Genomic DNA, 17,864 nt, shown 5'->3' on the forward strand with positions numbered 1-17,864 from the left:
AGAATTGAATTAATGGCTTCACAATGCCAGACAATCATCTTGGCATTTTTTTTTTTTTCTTTTCTTCAGTGACTCCACCAATTGTTTTGGCTTCCAGTAGAAGCAGCTTCAATTAAAGATAATGGTTGTTTGGCCTGAATGAAGACTAAAAGCCAGGGACTCTAATATAAGTCCTAAAACACTCAGAAAACAAACAAGGTAGTTTTAAAATACATTTTATAGAAGTTCAAGTTCTTAAAAAATTAAAGTTAGTTGGAGAGAGCTAAAAATGTTATTACAGCTGCATTTCAAATAGTAAGGCCTTAACTTTAACTTAATGTATCAGACATTATCTTGAAAGCAAACAGAAACCTGAGCAAACATCTCTTGAAATCAATCAATGCAGATGGAAGGCACCTCATAAAAAATCCCTGAAGTTGGTCTCAACTCTCCTGACTTAGCCATGTAATTAATGCAATTCCATTTGGTTTGCCTAGGTAGTAGGAATATCAACAAAAAGAACAACCCTTTCCACATGCATCCAAGAAATAAACTCAGGTTTTTATTCAAGCCAGAATCTGTAAATGAACCATCAATGGCACTCATATCTTTCCTAAATAGAAAGATACAGATGGTTATTTAAAAAAAAAAAAAAAAGTTTTCGTGTGCAAAGAAAAACCACGGTCATAGAAAATTACTTTGAAATTAAAAAAAGATTGTTTATTGCTTTCCAAATATTTAATATTTCAGTTAAATCTGCTTCTTTCTTTGAGTTATAGTTTAATCATATGTTATTGTATGGAAGAAATACATTCTATGAATTAAAAGGAGTAAATACGGTTCATATAATCATCTCTGCTATTTGAAAACACTGAGTATTGTTCTTGCTTATGCAAGAATCATAAAAAAATTGGCAAGTTGGATTTAGGCCCATTTACTCTGCAGTTCATACAGAAGCTATTATGGAAAACAAAACATATAACACAAACAAGACAGAACTTATAAAAAGGAAGTATTATTAAAGCATGATGCCTGGCAATTCACTCCCCAAAAAGAAACTAGACCTAGCCATACATATAGATTCTAAAAGGGCAAAATAATCATCATAATAAACAAGAATCCTGCTATTTAGAAAAAATGAATATATATCTCAAAAAATATCCTTACATAAACTGTGATTCTCTGAAATTTTAGCACATCTAGAGATTGGGTACATTATACAGCCCAGCCACCTAGCATAAGCTTAACAAACATCTGTTGAAAGAATAATTAGAAAAGGAAAAGACGTCTACGCATCCTTTTTATTCTAATTTTAGCCCTGGGTAAGGAACCAACTAACAGCACCTGAATTAAATTTGTCACTTTCACAATATCCAGTTTGATAAATCCGCAAATCACCATAATAAAATATTTCATTGTCTTTGAATGTCAATTCATCCCGTCAGGACTGAAGTCAGCCACAAAGGAACCAACCTAAAAATAGACTGTGGCGAGTGAGAGGACTATCGCTTGCCTGCCTCTATCAGCTCCTCTTGCCAGCAGTGAATGGAAGACTCAGGTGATGCCTCATTGCGTGCAGACATTTCCCTTTAAGCAAATAAATGTAACAGCCAAAGCATAGCTTTGATAGCCTAAGGAACAATGGGAGAGGCATTTAAAGTTGCTAAATCAAACCATTCTGCCTAGAAATAGAAAAGAGAATTCTGTATCAAACATGTTTGTAAAGCAGGCAATAGTCAAAACTGTTTGCCCGTAATTTTCTTGATTCAATTCCTAATAACGACAGTTGCATCAGAGCTGTATACTCCCAGGTTGTTCCACACTGGGGTTGTTTCTACACAGTAATAAAGCATCTGGGTGAAAAATGGGAAAAACAACTAATCATCCAGCTGTTTCTAAAATCCCAGCTGTTCAGTAATAGGCAGAAAATAGCTAACATAACAACAGAACACAACAGACCCACATTGCAGGTGGTTGTAGCAGCTTTCTGGATAGGCACTGGCATGACCTGATTTACAAAATGGGAAGACGTCTACCTGAATCACACATAAAAAGCTCTCCCTGAGAAATCTGCAAACAGGGACTGCAAAAGCCTTGCTGATCTGGGCTTTTGTTGGCACAAAGGTGAATGGGATGAGATGGGCTGGAGGGAAAGTGGAAAAGCCACACCAACCAAACAAAAAAAGCTAACCTGGCATGGGAGAAGAGATTAGAAGGAGGTCCCTGGATACTTTGCTTTGAACAAGTTTATATTTGATCTGAAGTTCTATTAGGCTCTCCTACCTTGAATTTCTTTCTGAAATCTGACAGGGTTGCAGCAAAATCTTTGAAAGTTGAGAGACTTTCTGAATCTCTCTTGCAAAGCTTATAAAACAACTACAAATTTTTCTTAACTGAAATGAGGGAAGAAAACATTTCCAGCATGTAATTTTCAGCTTGTTTTAGCAATGACGGAAGAATTTATCCCCTTGCTAGACTAGACTGATCTCTAATAGTGATACTATAGACATACAAAAAGGAAATGGTAATTCCTGAACAGAGCTTCTCCCATCCAAAGATTCTGCTTAGTCCCTTGAGTGAGTAAAAATAGTCTGGTGTCACAGGATGATTCACACCTTAAAATACTGTATGTTGCTTCATCCTTATCTATCTAATCTAACCCTTTCTTTCTCCACTGTTTCTCACACTGCCTTGAAACCTGTGAAGTATGTAGCTTCTAGTAGTGAAATGACACCTCTTTTCTGTGTGGAGGAGAAGCAGCAGCAGCAGCAGCAGCTAAATCAGCAAGGAGCATATGATGGCAGAGTTCTAATTAGGTTGCACAAATTTTATGATTTCTCCATTCCTCTAAGAATTGCACACCAGCAATAACCAACATAAACACATTATTCAGCTCTGTGTTAGTGACATTCATTCCCAGGGCTTCTACTGGTTGCTTACTTATGTCTTAGCTTGAATGCATTGCCAGGCTGACATTCTACATTAGAATAAGGGGGAGATTCTCTCCCTTTGAAACATAAATGTCCAAGTGGTAATCTCCTAAAGACGTAAGTCCCTTACTCTGAAGGGAAAGGTGAATTTTATTCTTAATAAGACATATAGTTTTAATTTCCAGCAATAGTTTTATGGTTTTGTATGTAAGTGTCCTCAAAGACAAAGAGCAAAGGGAATATTTGGTCATGCACACATACATGCCTACTCTTAGAGATCAATTCACTTTCCTGGATTCTCTGTGTTAATAAAAATTAATAGCATGACAAAATGAGGCAGTTTCTAGACTGACCTAACTATTTTCACCATCATATTAGTGACTCCATTTAGGCATATACTCCTTGTCCCTTGCCCATCCCCCTGCTCCTGTCCCTATCTCCCAGTTGGCACTGATCCTGCTTATATCTTGTTGCTACTCTAGGGAAAAAAATGAGTTTGCTAAATTCTCATTGGCTACATCACATCTGGAGGACATGGTTCAAAAGCACTAAGAACACTTCTAGGAACCCAAAAGGAAATCCTGTTCCTAATATTTTTGCTTTGTCATTTAGATTCTAATACAGTACATAGCCATTTCCTTGTGTTGTAATTTACATATACTGAAATCAGCTTCTAAACTGATCAACAGCAAATGTTGCTAAGAAAGACCATCAGACAATCTTGTCATCCTCTAATCAATTTGTAGCCAAGACTTTCACTCAATTTGCTAGAAGACGATTATATAAAATCCACCGATTTAATCATGAATGTGAAAAAGACATAAACACACAAGGAAGAAAAAAAGGTACCATTTTCCTCTTAAGAGGAATTCTTGCATTTCTTTCTGAAATCTGACAGAGTTACAGCAAAATATTTGAAAGTTGAGAGACTTTTTGAATATCTCGTGCAAAGCTTATAAAACTCAGATTTCTCAAGAAATTTGAACAACTAAATCATTAGTCTTTGGATATATTTCTCTCCAAATAAGTATTGCAATCTCCAAATCTCATATTAATTTCTTAAAATATTTAACTGGAGACATTCCTGAAGCTAATAAGACACTGCAATGCTTATAATTTCTAATTGCTTTTTATCAAGTCATTTTAATATTAGGTAAATCATCATAAAATTAATATCTTTCCCCAATAATCATGCAAAAATGACACCAACTAGGAATGACAAGTAAATAAATAAAAATCCTAATGCATTCCCTAGAGATTCCATCACCTCTTGATAGATTTCAGTCCAGTGGGAGCTTCATTAATTATTTCCTACTCTGACTGAGAGCAAATGAAAGCCTCATTTGGATCATGATCCCTACCAATTGACAGAAGGAAAAAAGGTGCACTCAGGTGCTATCAACACCATTACTGTTCTTCAGGGAAATCATCATTCTATTCAGGTACAAGTGTATTAAGTTTATAAATAGAAAAACACACATCCTCCATGTTAACTAATGTGGCTGCTATCGTGGAGAGAGTTCAGGTAATATCGCCTTGATCTCCGAGAGATATGGTATTTTCCAACTACTGAATGGTTGTTTGTGTGCCCTCAGAGCCTAAGAAAGGTATGGAATATTTCCAAAAACAACAATAACCTGAAACTTTTAATGCTGTAATTGAACCTGAGAGAATTAGGCAATTCACATCAAACAAATGCTACAACAAAAAATACAGAAAGATAATGGCTTCTGGTAATTCTATTTCTAGAGAGCACATAGGCACATAGGTTTACAGGTCATATAGTCTAGTTTCCATGCTATATGCATCATTTATATAATGAAAATAAGTGCATTAAAAAATCAAAATCAACAATGTTCAATGTTCCATACAGCATAAAAATTAACCCTTCCTTCTGGGAATGAAACTCCATATGCCCTTATGCAAGTCTCAGAGCTGAGGACTAGTACCATTGTGGTTATAGGGCACAAAAATCCAACCTAATGTGTAAAGAAAGGTTTTTTTTAGTCCACCAGCGTCACCATTTTTCCAAACACATACATTTGACTACTAGTGGGAATTATACACTTTTACTTCACTTCAAGAAGTCTCTTTCAATACTTCAGATCATTTATTTTGCTAATGTTTGTTGCCAGAATAAAGGCAGAAAATAAAATACATAATATATGGGAACATATGGATATATTACATATTCACATATAATTATTTTAAAACAAATATAATTCTTAGACTTAGCCCTGGCACAGCTTTTGTTGATATCCACAGAGACTATGTATTTAACTGCTTTGACTGATTTAAGTGGTAACTGGCCCTTCAACAGCCAGTAGCTTAAGTAGCTATGGATAAAAATGCCTTCATGCTCTTTGACTTTGAAATAGCCGTTGGTCTACAGAATCGTGGGAAACAATCTAAGTACATTCCCACATAGTGCTAATTACTGTGAAACGAAACCAGCATATCTTCCATATTTATTAGTCATTTCTAATAGTTACTATTAAAACCACTGCTAAGATGAGTTAGCACTTCTATAATTTTCACAGAAAATGTTAACCTATATATTCATGGGGCAAGTTATTTCTGCTTTATGTCCTCCATCACAACAGCCATCTCTTGGTTATCTCTGCTATAGTGATGAGGCAGGACCAATTTACACCTAAATCCTGCATAATTAATTCTAGCTTATGTAACAGTTTGAACAACAGATTTGGCTTCCCACTTAGGTTTTGTTTGGCTTTCTAGTTCTAGCAATTTTGCTGTTTCTTTGTACTGGATTGTCTTATCTTTTTATAATTTTACCTTTCCTGGACTTGCTATTTAACAGAAGACAATAGGCTTCTGAGCCTGAGTAAAGCCAGCCTCAGGTGAAAAACCAACTACGGATAACCCACAAAACAGACTGTTTGCAGGTAGGAAGCAAGAATGGACTATTTGTGTATCAACTACCAACATCATTTTAGCTCCTGGCACCTGGATGCAAAGCTTCCTTCCAAGACACCAATGACAACAAATGAACCAAAAGCTGAACCTTAAGTCAGCTACACTACCTCCAGTGAATCTGGGAATACGCTTTTCAAGGCGACAGCAAGACTTTATGTTGAGCACATTATTTGCCTTATACATCTCTTCCTGTCCCACAGGCCTGAAAGGGGGATGTTTGCATCTCACTCAGAGCTGCTGCTCATTAAATATGTGCCATGTTTTTAAGCAACCAACTTATGCCCTGGGATTAATTTATTTATCCATAAATAAGGTGACCATATTTTCTAAACCTCAAATGGGGCCATATGGTCTGATGTGTATTAGCATACTTTCATGAAGAAGATACTATGAGAAATTGGGACTGCTATGGAAACAAAACCAAGCCAGAAATAAAACTCATATCACAGTCCTAATCTTAATTTACTTTTCAGAAGTACATATTCCCATTTATTACAAAAAAAAAATAGCCCTGCTTCCTTCAATATCAAACACAATCACTCCAACAATCTTCTTCTCAAATAGGAATACTGATTTTCATACTAAAAAGTAGAACTGTCTTCTAACCTGCAGTGGCTACATTGGTCTGGAAGATACTGTGCCTAGAGTCAAGTTTCTTTACAGGAAGGAAAACCAGAAGGTACCTTTGTCCACATCAAATGTCCCTTGAAGAATTCAGAATGACTTTTGGATCAAGGAGTTTTCCTGGAACAGGCCCTTTTGTCACTGAATGACACCCTGTAATCATTTTAAACTGTATCAATAAAAATAAATACATACACAGAAAGAGGGACATTACACTCTGTTTCCTGCGCATGAGCACATCACCACAGGTTCATTTTAAAAAATGTGAACTGAATCTAGGTATATTTCTCACTTTCCCTAACATAGTTGTAATGTTAGTACTAAAGGCTCATCCAAACACTGAAAATTAACAGCAACAAAGAACACTGTTTCTTTGTTGGGAGGTAGGGGGCTGCTGTTTGTGATTACAGTGTTATTAAAAATAATTTGCCATTGGTTAATGATGACTTTTTTTTTGATGGGAAAATATGTATCTTAGTTCATAGTATTTTCTTTACATATTTTTCTTATTCATATATTGGGTTCTGTTTCACCACATGCTTAATGAAAAAAATTCAGAAAGCTTCGGTGATCCTGTTTAAAACAAACTTGACAAAGCATGTAGTAGTACTTGTGAAACACTACAAGTGTCTAAGCATAAAATGAGTTCCCCAGCACAGGTCAAAATACTGTTTACTGACAAGACCATACGATAACAAAGCAAGACATCAAAATGTTTACTCACCAATTTTCACTGTATGTATTCAACTGAGGACTGAAGAGTTGTTTTTCATTAAATGAATCCCTTCCCTTTAGAAGTTGTTAGGATAACCATTTCAAAATACATCCTATTCATTCAGCTTAGTCTACATTCTAAAAAACTCAAACACCTGTTCTGTGGTTAACCTAACAGTGAGATTTTTATTTTTATTTATTTATTTTTGCCCGTATTCCTTACGAAAAAATCAAAGCTGATACGACTTTAATAGTGCTTAGGAAATATCAAGCTAGTCTGACGTTTCCTTTACTCCACAGTAGAACTGTGGTACTAAAAGGAACGAAGTAATAATGTAGCTCAATAGCCCAGTTTTAGACACAGACACACACACACACACACACACACACACACACACACACACAGAGAGAGAGAGAGAGAGAGAGAGAGAGAGAGAGAATGAGAGAGAGAAAGTCCTGAGGATCAAGGAGATGAAACGATTTGCCCACGATTAACAAGCCAGCTCTCTTGACTCCCTAGACCAGCTGTCATTCCTCTAGCACCCACTGGCTCCCTTTCACAGAAATCAAAAGTACTATTTATTCCTCCTTTCTTCCCCCTAACTGTTGTGCATAACTGTTTCCTCTGCAAGCATTTGCAAGACAGAACAATGCAACCACCCTTGAAAAGATTCTGATTAGGATGACCCTTAAATAGTGTGCTTTTGGTAACATCTATTATCATCTGAAAAGCAATAAAAGGATCCCAGATCCCAAGAATTGGATTTCTAAAGAAGGTCAGTTCCTCTTTATTTTAAAACCAAATGTGTATAGTGGCGTCTAAGATACAGTTACCTAAATTAGTTACAAATAGGTCCAGAAAGCATATTTGTCAGTATAAATTTTTACAAATGGTTCTAAAGTACTTTGACTAGTTTCAACTCAGAAAAATATTATGAATTCACAGCTGTACTGGATGTCCTCATTTCATGAATTCTCTTGTAAGAGAAGCGTTCCATACAGAAATACCCCCATGTAAGTCTTGAGAGTTGAAAAGTTTCCTTCTCAGTGTGGGATCAATATCCAGATACTCTAAAATAAATGCATCTTGCCAGGAGAAAGAAAACATGAGTTTAGTATGGTAACCTAATAATATTTGGTTTGAAAGCTCATGACTACCACTTCTTGAACTTCTCACCCTAAAAAAAAAAAAAAGCCATGTGAAATAAAGGTAATCACCAAATGACTACATTTCCTGGATTCTCAGAATTATCAATATAATGTGTTTTGTCACTCAAATTTAATATAACTTTTAGATTCAAAGAGGAGATATTATAGAAACAACGAAATACAGTACATTTCCCTTCCAAACGTAGCCAAATCATTGTCATTGCTATTATAGAAAGTTCAATAAATATCCGTTCTACTAGACAGCCCTTAAATTATTTTAAGATATAATCTGACCTAGTTGGCTATATTGTAAGACACATGGTCTGTTCACAGAGTCAACTTTCTATACTATGACATGCCTGAATCTATCAGCAATAGACTATCTTGTGTCTGCATATCTACTTCTTGTAAGGACTCCAAAGTTTAAGCAATTGCCCATAATTTTTACAATATCCTAATAAAGTAGACATATGCTTGTGGGTTCTAAATCCCTTTTTCTCCCAGAGGAAGATTAAACAATTTAGACATAGGATCAGGCATTTGTACAGAACTCAACATTTCAGAGTTTTTGTATGTCCTCATTTGTTTTGCTTAACTCTGTCATGTAACATGCTTCATTTGCCCTCTTTTTTACCATTCATGAACTTTTGGTCCAGAGATGTTAAGTGACTTTTTCAAATGAATTATAACCAGTCCAAATAGGCTTACCCCCAGCCTAACGCTTATTACATTTTTTGCCCCAAATCTAAAATGTATTAAAATGTTATCTTTGAAGTCTTATTGTTAAGATGGCATTTTCTTGTTTTACCATTCTCTATTGTCTTCTATTGATCTTTGGTCTTCACATTCAATCAAAGGTCCTGCTTGCTTTTTCATTATCTAAAAGGTTTCTAGAAAAGAGTTTCTCTACAAACGACGGGGAAAGGGTGGAGAGGGGGTGCAGCTTTACTTTTAACCCTAATGTTGAATTTACTTTGAATTTCAAATACCGTTAAAAGAGAGGTAGGATTTATGTAATTATGAAATGATGGCCTGGATTTTAGAAAGCTTGAGAAAGGCTATTCTAGGTCATTTTGTTTGTTTGCTTGTTTTTAGATCACAGTTACCAGAGTTTACTAGGTGCCGAAAAAGTGTATGCAGTGTTGTTTGTTTTGTCCCCTGCCCAGAACTCAAGACAACCATTTTATAAAGATTAAAACTTAAAGAAACATTGTGGAATAAGGCCTCGTATGCATTCCGAGTTTTCTAAACTATACCTCATCATGATTTAATAGTGCAAGTCTGATCGCTAGTTGCTATATCACATTCTAGAACACTTTGTGGTGAGTTAAATGCAGTTATATGTGTCATAATTTCCTTTAATAAAGATGATAATGATGGTGATGTGGAAACCAAATGTTTGACACAATTCTTCCTTATATTCATTTTAGTAAATAGAATGTTAAAATCTGAGGTTAATCCTCAAATTCTGTTCTTACATAACTGCACAAAAAAATAAACTTAATAAATCTAGCATTTATATTGCACATTTAATAGAAAAATTTTAGGCCATAATCACTGTACCTGCTAGGCATCTTATTTCTTCAAGAATTCTTTCAGTGCATGCATTAACTTTGGTTAAATTATTCTGGAGTTAAAAGGCAGAAGAATATATAAAATATATGATTTCACATATCATTGTAACAGACCAATTTCAAAAGATTCAGTTGCTAAATTTTACTTCATGGTTCCTTTGTAGATCAGTTATTTAGATTTTAAAAGAGGAGAGAATCATGTGATGTTATCTGCATGGTCATTAGTCTCACACAATGAAAACAATAAAATAAGACTAAAGAAATCACTCTTCCAATGATTGTCATTGAACTGTTACATTAGTAAACATTCACAGTATGAAGTCTCTCTCAATCTCCAGCATATAAAGTAGTGCAAAGAAAAAAAAAAAAATTCCAGTCCTGTTACCTGCAAACAAAACTTGTTACATATTCTCCAATGTCATTTATTCTATAATGTTAGACATTTGCTGTCAAATCTTCCCAAAATTAATAACAAAATATAATCAATTTCTAAAGGCCCTTGCAGCCTTTTTAAAAGTTAATTTCCAGTTAAAAATAAACTTTAATTAAATCCAAGATAAAATTGTGACCTATATTCTATTAAATAATTTACTTTCTTTTTTCTCTACACAGCAATTCTTACAATTTTTAAAAAACAACTACAGAATCCAAAGACATATGAGATGCTATTAAAGCACTGATAAATGACTGTTCAAATTCATTAGTTCTTACATAGTAAATACTTCAAAATGCCAACTTTTCCCATCACTGCACAATTACTAACATTGACAATTTACTTCACACACACACACACACTCACACACACACTCTCTCTCTCTCCATCTTTTCTAACATCTTTTCTAGTTAATGTGCAAAACTCTTGCATTCTAATAAAAATATAAAGATAGATTTGCTCCTATTTAAGCCTCCCTCTTCTCCAGGATATACCATTTATTTGATATGTAATACAAGTTTAGGTACAATTATGCCATGTATAACCATTAAATGGTGTACTACTGTATGCATTGGATCATTTGCATATTTCATTTTCATAACTGCACTCTCTATGCATAAATATATTTGGAGATGCTGGGGGGGGGCAGTGGCAGGTGGAGAAAGCAATTCACACATCAGTCTCCACAGCCTTTGCATTAGAACAGTTGTTTTTATCTGTCTCACTGTCATCCCCCTTTCCCTGACACTTCTCCTCCTTTGCACACAGAGATTCCTTAACTCCTTCTTCCATCTCTAGATACTCTGACTTGTCCCCCAGGGAAGAAGAAGTAGAGCTCCGAAATTTCTTGAGCAAATTAGAGGGGAGGTATGGGCAACTGACTGCATTCTGCGTCAGCTGTGTCTGTTCCTCATTTTCAGTCTCTCTGTGGTAGAAATAGTTAAAGTTAGAGACAATCACTGGCACTGGCAAAGCAATGGTTAAGACACCCGCAATGGCACACAGGGACCCCACAATCTTGCCCCCCACGGTGATGGGCTTCATGTCCCCATAGCCCACAGTTGTCATGGTCACCACAGCCCACCAAAATGCATCTGGGATGCTTTGGAAATGGGTAGTAGGTTCATCCGCCTCTGCAAAATACACAGCACTGGAAAAGAGGATGACCCCAATGAAGAGGAAGAAGATCAGAAGGCCCAGTTCCCGCATGCTGGCTCTGAGGGTGTGGCCCAGGATCTGCAGGCCTTTGGAGTGCCTGGAGAGTTTGAAGATCCGGAATACTCGGACCAGACGAATGATTCTGAGGATGGCAAAGGACATGGCCTGCTGCTGCTGACCATTGCCACCCCCCTGTTGCTGGGCCAGGTCAGTGCCCAGTGTGATGAAGTAAGGCAAAATGGAGACAATGTCAATGATGTTCATGATGTTTTTGAAGAAGAGTGCTTGGCTGGGACAAGCAAAGCAGCGAACCACAAACTCAAAGGAAAACCACACGATACAGACCGTCTCCACGATGAAGAAGGGGTCATTGAATATCGTGTGCCCTGAGTTCTCCAGGTGGGGTGCTGAGGTGTCATTCAACAACCCACCATGCCCACCAGCACTCAGTGCCATGACGAGATCCCTGTCGTCCCTAAACTCAGGCAAGGTTTCCAGGCAAAAGATGACAAGGACGGACACAATGGCTATGCCCCTGGCGGGACTGGAGCTCTCTGGATATTCGAAGAGGAGCCAAATCTGCTTTTTAAATTCATTCTCAGGGAGGGCCCTGTCCTCCTCTTCTCTCACAAAGCCCTCATCCTCCCGAAACTTCAACAGGGCCTCCTCCCCCAGCTGATAGAACTTCACCTCCTCAGTGAAGATATCAAAGGGGACGTTGACTGGCCTCTTCAGGCGGCCTCCTGATTGGTAATAATATAAGATGGCATCAAAGCTGGGCCGGTTCCTGTCAAAAAAGTATTCATTGCGCAAAGGGTCAAAGTACTGAGTCCTCTTTTCAGGGTCTCCCAACAAAGTCTCTGGAAACTGGGCCAGAGTTTTCATCTGGGTCTCAAAGCGTAGGCCTGACACATTAATCACCACACGTTCACAACAGTCACTGTAGCGGACTGAACTGTAGCCACCACCGCCCTCGTCCTGGGGCAGCAGGTCCGTGTAGGAACATTCATCACCATGGTCATCTTCACTATAGTAAAACCTTCCCTCCTCTTCCTCCTCCTCCTCCTCCTCCTCATCTTCCTCCTCCTCACTCAGCTCTCTCAGGATCTTCTCCTCAGAGCCACTGGGCATCAGGTCAGAGCAATGAGGGAAGCTGCTCTGCCGGTGGTGGGCTTTCTTCTTCTCAGGCCGCTGTCGCCTCCTCCTCCGACTACCCCGGCTGCTCTGAGGGTCATGGGAGGTGCAGGCCCCACGTGACTGGTGGTGGTGGTGGGACCCCCCACCAGAACCCCCACTACCTTCGACAGCAGCTGTGGCCGCTGCGACGGCAGCTGCCGCAGCTGCCCTGGAGTGAGCAAGCCTCTCCCGCTCCCGGGCCCGGGCCTGGGCAGCATAACCGTAAGGCATGTGACTGTTGCACCCTGAGCTCTCCGCACTCACCATTGCAACCTCCATGGCGGTGGTTTTCGGAAATGGCTGGTTCCAGTTGTAGACGAAGTAGAAAGAAAAATAGGGCAGCTTCTTTTCTCACCAAATTAAGGTAAGTTTGGAACCCTTAAGCAGATTGCTTGGAAGACTAAGGATATTTTCAGTCCAACTTTGCATTTTCTGTTTTTAAATCAGCACGCCCCATGCTCTCTCTTCCCAGGGATTCAACATTGCTCTCCAGAGCTTGGCTGGTCGAGATAAACAGCCTAGCACTCTCAATCCTAAGAAGTCCGAAAACGCTGGAGTCTCTCAGACACCTATGTTTTGGGGGTAGATGTTCGAATTTGGAAATGTGTCTGGGACGTGCTTAGTAATGACTCTGCAAGATTCAAAAGCAGCAAGTGTCTGACAGTCAGAAGTTATGCCTAGAAAATGAAATATATTTTTCTGCCATGGAAATTGGCCAATGCTCAGTCCATTAAATTTAAATAAAATGCAAATAAGCCTTTATTGTTAGCACTTGCCTTCTAGAGATGGCTCGACCCATGTTAAGATGTGGTTTGAAGCATGTCCAGCCATTTCTGCTCAAAGTCTATCAGGATGATTCTCCAGGCTCTCCTTTTAAGTTCATCAAAGGCTTCCTGGACCCAGGTGCAATGCCACACCATAGATAGAGGCAAAGACCCTGGGAGGTAGAGAAGGTGCTAGATGAGGTGTCAGCAGAAGCAAAACCAGCTCTGAAGTCTCCATAGACATCAAGGAAATGCAGAGCATCCTTCAGCCAAAATCATGCAGAAGAAGCACTTCACCTGAAAAAGGATTGGAAACAAGCATAGGAAAAAAAATAAAAAGGAAACAAATCATAAAGAGCAAACCGAGCATTTGTCTTCACATACACTTCTCTTTTCTTCAAGCAGGTCATATAACACACCAAGCACCCATACATTTTAAAGAGTATGGGGCAGGCTATTCTTACTCACTAAACATCCTTCTTTCCTTCTTCTTTGGTTATTATTTCAGCTTAGTTTATTTTTATGGCAACTCAGTTATTTTTCCTCTCTCCCCTCATGGCCCACATGGCTCTTGCTTCTATCTTCCCCTTCACGAATGCCAGGTCTTAATTCTCACTGTCACTCTCTTCATTCCACAAAAATAATGCTGTGACTTTACAACTGCTTCCATCATTCATCTATCTCAAGGCAGTTTTTAAAATTTCCACTCGTAAAATGTTTCTGAATTAAGTGCCCTTCCACTCCTCCCTATCTTGACTCAGGATTGGGCAAGTCAGAAGAAAAAAAAAAAAAAAAAAAAAGAAGCCAGTACACTGTAACCTGAAAAACAAAGCACGAAACCCTGGCAAGAGGGAAAAAAAAAAAAAAAAAAAAGGAAAACAAAAACCAAACCACATTCTTTTGTCCAGACGGCACCAGTTGAATGAGCTTTAATCACCTCATCTGTAAAGTACAAATAATAACACAACTTCCCCCAGCCCATGTTTGTAAGGATTAAATGAGATAATGGATGTTCATAAGATATCACAATGCCTTTTACCTAATGAATGGCAATAAACACTGGCAGTGATGAATAACATGACAGTAACCTATGTTTTTATTATCTATCTACACAGTCCCAAATGTTTGTGTCTTTAGGCCACTAAAGTAAGGGAAGATGGAATGTGAGGACATACAGGACACCCTGAGACTCATTAATGGCCCATGTTAAGTTGGCACTGCCTGACTCCCTAGGCAGCATGTCCCCATTGTTTTTCTGTCCCCCTGAATCCTGAACACTCCCTACCACCCGCAGACTAGGAACTAATGCCAGTTTCCACATCTCTAATAACCATCTTCTCTCCTTGTGGTTGCCCCATGTTCACCTCAGTGGTTCCTCCTACACTCTGCTCAAGGGACTATCTCCTTAGTTTTTAAATTTTAGCTTGTGTGGGCTTCATTCTTAGCCTATCATATGCCCCCACCTTCACTTCAATAAATCCACATCCCCAACATCCCCCTCCTCTCTCTTTCTCTCTCTCTTTGCCCACTTTTATATACAATCTTCCACTTCCTAATCTCATGTCCCTTGCAGCTCTGATCTGCTCCCTCTGTCACCTGGCCCTTCTTCTTCCTTAGTTTGTTCTCCCAAGATCCAGGTAATTCATCTCCTCAGCCAAGTCCTGTAAAAGCCCCCATCCAAATCCCCTATCTCCTCTTGATTTTTCCATGTACTCTGTTCAATAAGGCTTCCAAGAATGCAGGGAGTAACCCGGAGAACTGGAGAGAATGATGATAGCCAGAATTCAGGGCATCTACCAGCTTCTATTACTGGAAGCACTTGGAAAGCATAAGAGAAATGGCTTTCTGAAGCCATTAACAGGATTCAGCTCTTGACCACCTGCTGCTTCTTGCTGATCCTGTCAGCCTAGCAGCCTAAACACACTGAATTTTATAAAGTGACAAGTATGGAAGTGGCAAACAGAAGTCTTCCCAATCATACACCCCTTCCCAATCATACTCAATTTCCTAGGGCAAGAAGGGCATTTGATTGTGACACAAACCCCAGAAAATACACCACTGAGGGCATCTCACATGCTAGCTCCCTTCCTTTGCCTGACTGCTAACATCTCATACGCTGAAATGTTTACCCTCAAGGAGTCTCCAAATCCCTACTTACAAAACCATCCTGGGGTGATATTCACTGTGGAGTGTCAGGCCAACATCCTTTCAAGACTTGCACAGATCTAATAGCCTGAGAGTTTCCTCAGTTTCTTCCCCAGCTCCCCAAAAATGATAATTTCAATGAAGCCCCAGTGTAACCCAAGTTCCTGTATACCTGAGTACTACACACACCTGCCCTCCCACCCAGCTGACTCCCAGAAGGTCATGAATTAGAGAGTCTTCTAATTCACCATCATCTCTTCAGGAGATCTAGAACTGCCCTCTTTCTGCTCTACACCAAATAATTTCACATTTATTTATTTATTTGGGATTTTTAGTTTTTGTTTATCTAACTCCCTCCTCCACCCTACAAATAGCAAATTGCCTTTCTTTTTATTGTCTACTAGTTAATTCACTATCCCTGATTTAGAAAGAAAGAGGGAGAGAAAGAAGAGAAAAGAAAAATCATTCCTCCAGCAAACCAGACTGATTTTAAAATCTCTCTTCTTTCTCAAGGTACTCCTGGTTAAGAGAATCTATTCAAGTCAATTCCCAGGAGCCTTTATGAGCGAGATCTTTGCAGAGGAATTTGTCTCTTCTTTAACACCATTAAACTAACAGGATTTTGCAGACTACCTATTCCCCAATCCCGGCGCCCCCAAACAACAGCCAAACATCCCGCCCCTCCTCCTCTCACCGCGCCCCCCCCCGCCCCAACAACAAGGCTGTCCGTCTGTCAGTGCCAATTCCTGCAACTGTGTCAGGGTGGTACCTGAACCTTATCTGAGAGACTGAGACAGAGAGAGAAACTGAGACAGAGAGAGAGAGAGAGAGAGAGAGAGGGAATCAGAAAAGCCAACACCGTGAGAAATATACACTTCAACGCACGCCATTTATGCAGCCCCTATGTATGTTGCTCAAATGCTCGGAAAATGCACGCGAATCCAAACATTGGGAGAGGCAGCAATTCAGACCCGTTCACCAGCTGTTCCCAAAGGAAGGGAACCGGTGAGGCTGGGAGGAGGCGAAACGATGCTAAATCTTAACCCCCTCTCGTTGGGAAACGACATCTTTAATCGCGCCCTCGCCTCCAGACCTCAGTTCCCGCTCCAGCACGTTAGCCAGGGCGCACTCACCGCATCCCCGGGGTTGGGAAAATAACAACTGTTGGCCCCCCGGAGCGCCGCGCAGCATCCGCACCTCCCTTCTCCCACCTCCTGGTTTATTTTTAACCGCCTTCCATTCATGCCCTTCTGTCACATTCCCGATATTATTTATCCCTCAGATGTCCACTGTTTCTTAACAGCCAAATGAAGAGGGTGGAGGAAAGATTTTTTTGAAAGGTATCATACTTACCGTTCCCCGGCGGGGCGAAAAATAAAAATAAAGAAAATCCACCGGCTGGCTTGTTTTTCCCCCTCAAGCTGCAACAGCTGGAGGAGGGGAAGAACGATCTTGGAGTGTTAAAAGGAATCACTCGGGTTTGGCAGGTGGAGGCTCCAAATATCCACGGAACAAGTTCTGTTGCCTGGCCGGGCGAGGGGCACAGAGTCCTCGCGGCTGGAGCCTGGGGGCGGGGGTCGGGGCTGCCCCAGAGAAGACCCCAAGACTCCTGGTTCCTCTGGAGTTCAGTGCAAGAGGGATTGCCTGGGAAAGGAAGTCAAGGTTCCCCCGAAAAGAGGCAAAATCCTAGACAGCAGCGATCACTTGTTAAGCCCGAATTCCTCCTCCAACATCCATCCCTCTCTCGCTCTCGCTGGCTGCGGGAGCAGCACACGCCTCCCCTGGCCGCGAACGCGCGCCGGGCGGGGGCGGGGCCAGGGCCGAGCCGAGGGTGTGGCGTTCGCGACGGTCGCCAGGGGCGCCTCCAGGAGCGGCGGGGCGGGCGCAGTCACGACGCCGCGACTCCCCGCACTCTGGCCGGGCCCCCAGACTCCCAGGATCCGGGATCGATTCCAGGAGTGTTTGGCTGTGGTCCCCAGAGGAGAGGAGCAAATCCTGGAGAAGTGTCCCTGTTGGGGCCGGAATGGGGGTTTCGACGGCAGCGCGGGAGTCCCCAGAGGGCGTGGGAGCGGGGAGCTCCCCGGGAGGTGCAGTCCCGAAAATGAGGTCCTTTGGGACATCTTCTCCACTCCCTAACTTGCTTTCTCCAGCTCTCCCCTCGAGCCCCGTCCTCTTCTCCACACCCCACCCCCTCCCAAAGCGGGTTTGTCGGGGTGGGAGCCCGGGGCACCGCAGGCGAGGCCGCGGGCGGGGAGCCCTCCTGTGCCTGCCAGCCCGCCCA

The 17,864-nt window shown here is 40.5% G+C and overlaps 1 protein-coding gene across 2 annotated transcripts; it reads right to left on the minus strand.

Annotated features, from left to right (window-relative positions):
* Positions 1–673: 673 nt before the first annotated feature.
* Positions 674–17,380, minus strand: KCNA4 (potassium voltage-gated channel subfamily A member 4). Of its 2 annotated transcripts, XR_005203202.1 has the most exons (3): positions 16,937–17,380; positions 6,530–13,735; positions 674–1,610 (listed from the first exon to the last, which is right to left on the minus strand). XR_005203202.1 is itself a non-coding variant. In XM_017547094.2 (2 exons), the coding sequence occupies exon 2, from the start codon at positions 12,951–12,953 to the stop codon at positions 11,010–11,012; it is 1,944 nt and encodes a 647-aa protein (XP_017402583.1). In that variant the 5' UTR covers positions 12,954–13,735; positions 16,937–17,380; the 3' UTR covers positions 674–11,009. The 2 variants fall into 2 exon arrangements, 1 of the variants encoding a protein (XP_017402583.1); XM_017547094.2 differs by having other exon boundaries at positions 674–13,735.
* Positions 17,381–17,864: the final 484 nt, after the last annotated feature.

This window comes from Cebus imitator, unplaced genomic scaffold (assembly GCF_001604975.1).
Source record: "Cebus imitator isolate Cc_AM_T3 unplaced genomic scaffold, Cebus_imitator-1.0 Scaffold195, whole genome shotgun sequence".
In the NCBI taxonomy this organism is placed as follows: domain Eukaryota; kingdom Metazoa; phylum Chordata; class Mammalia; order Primates; family Cebidae; genus Cebus; species Cebus imitator.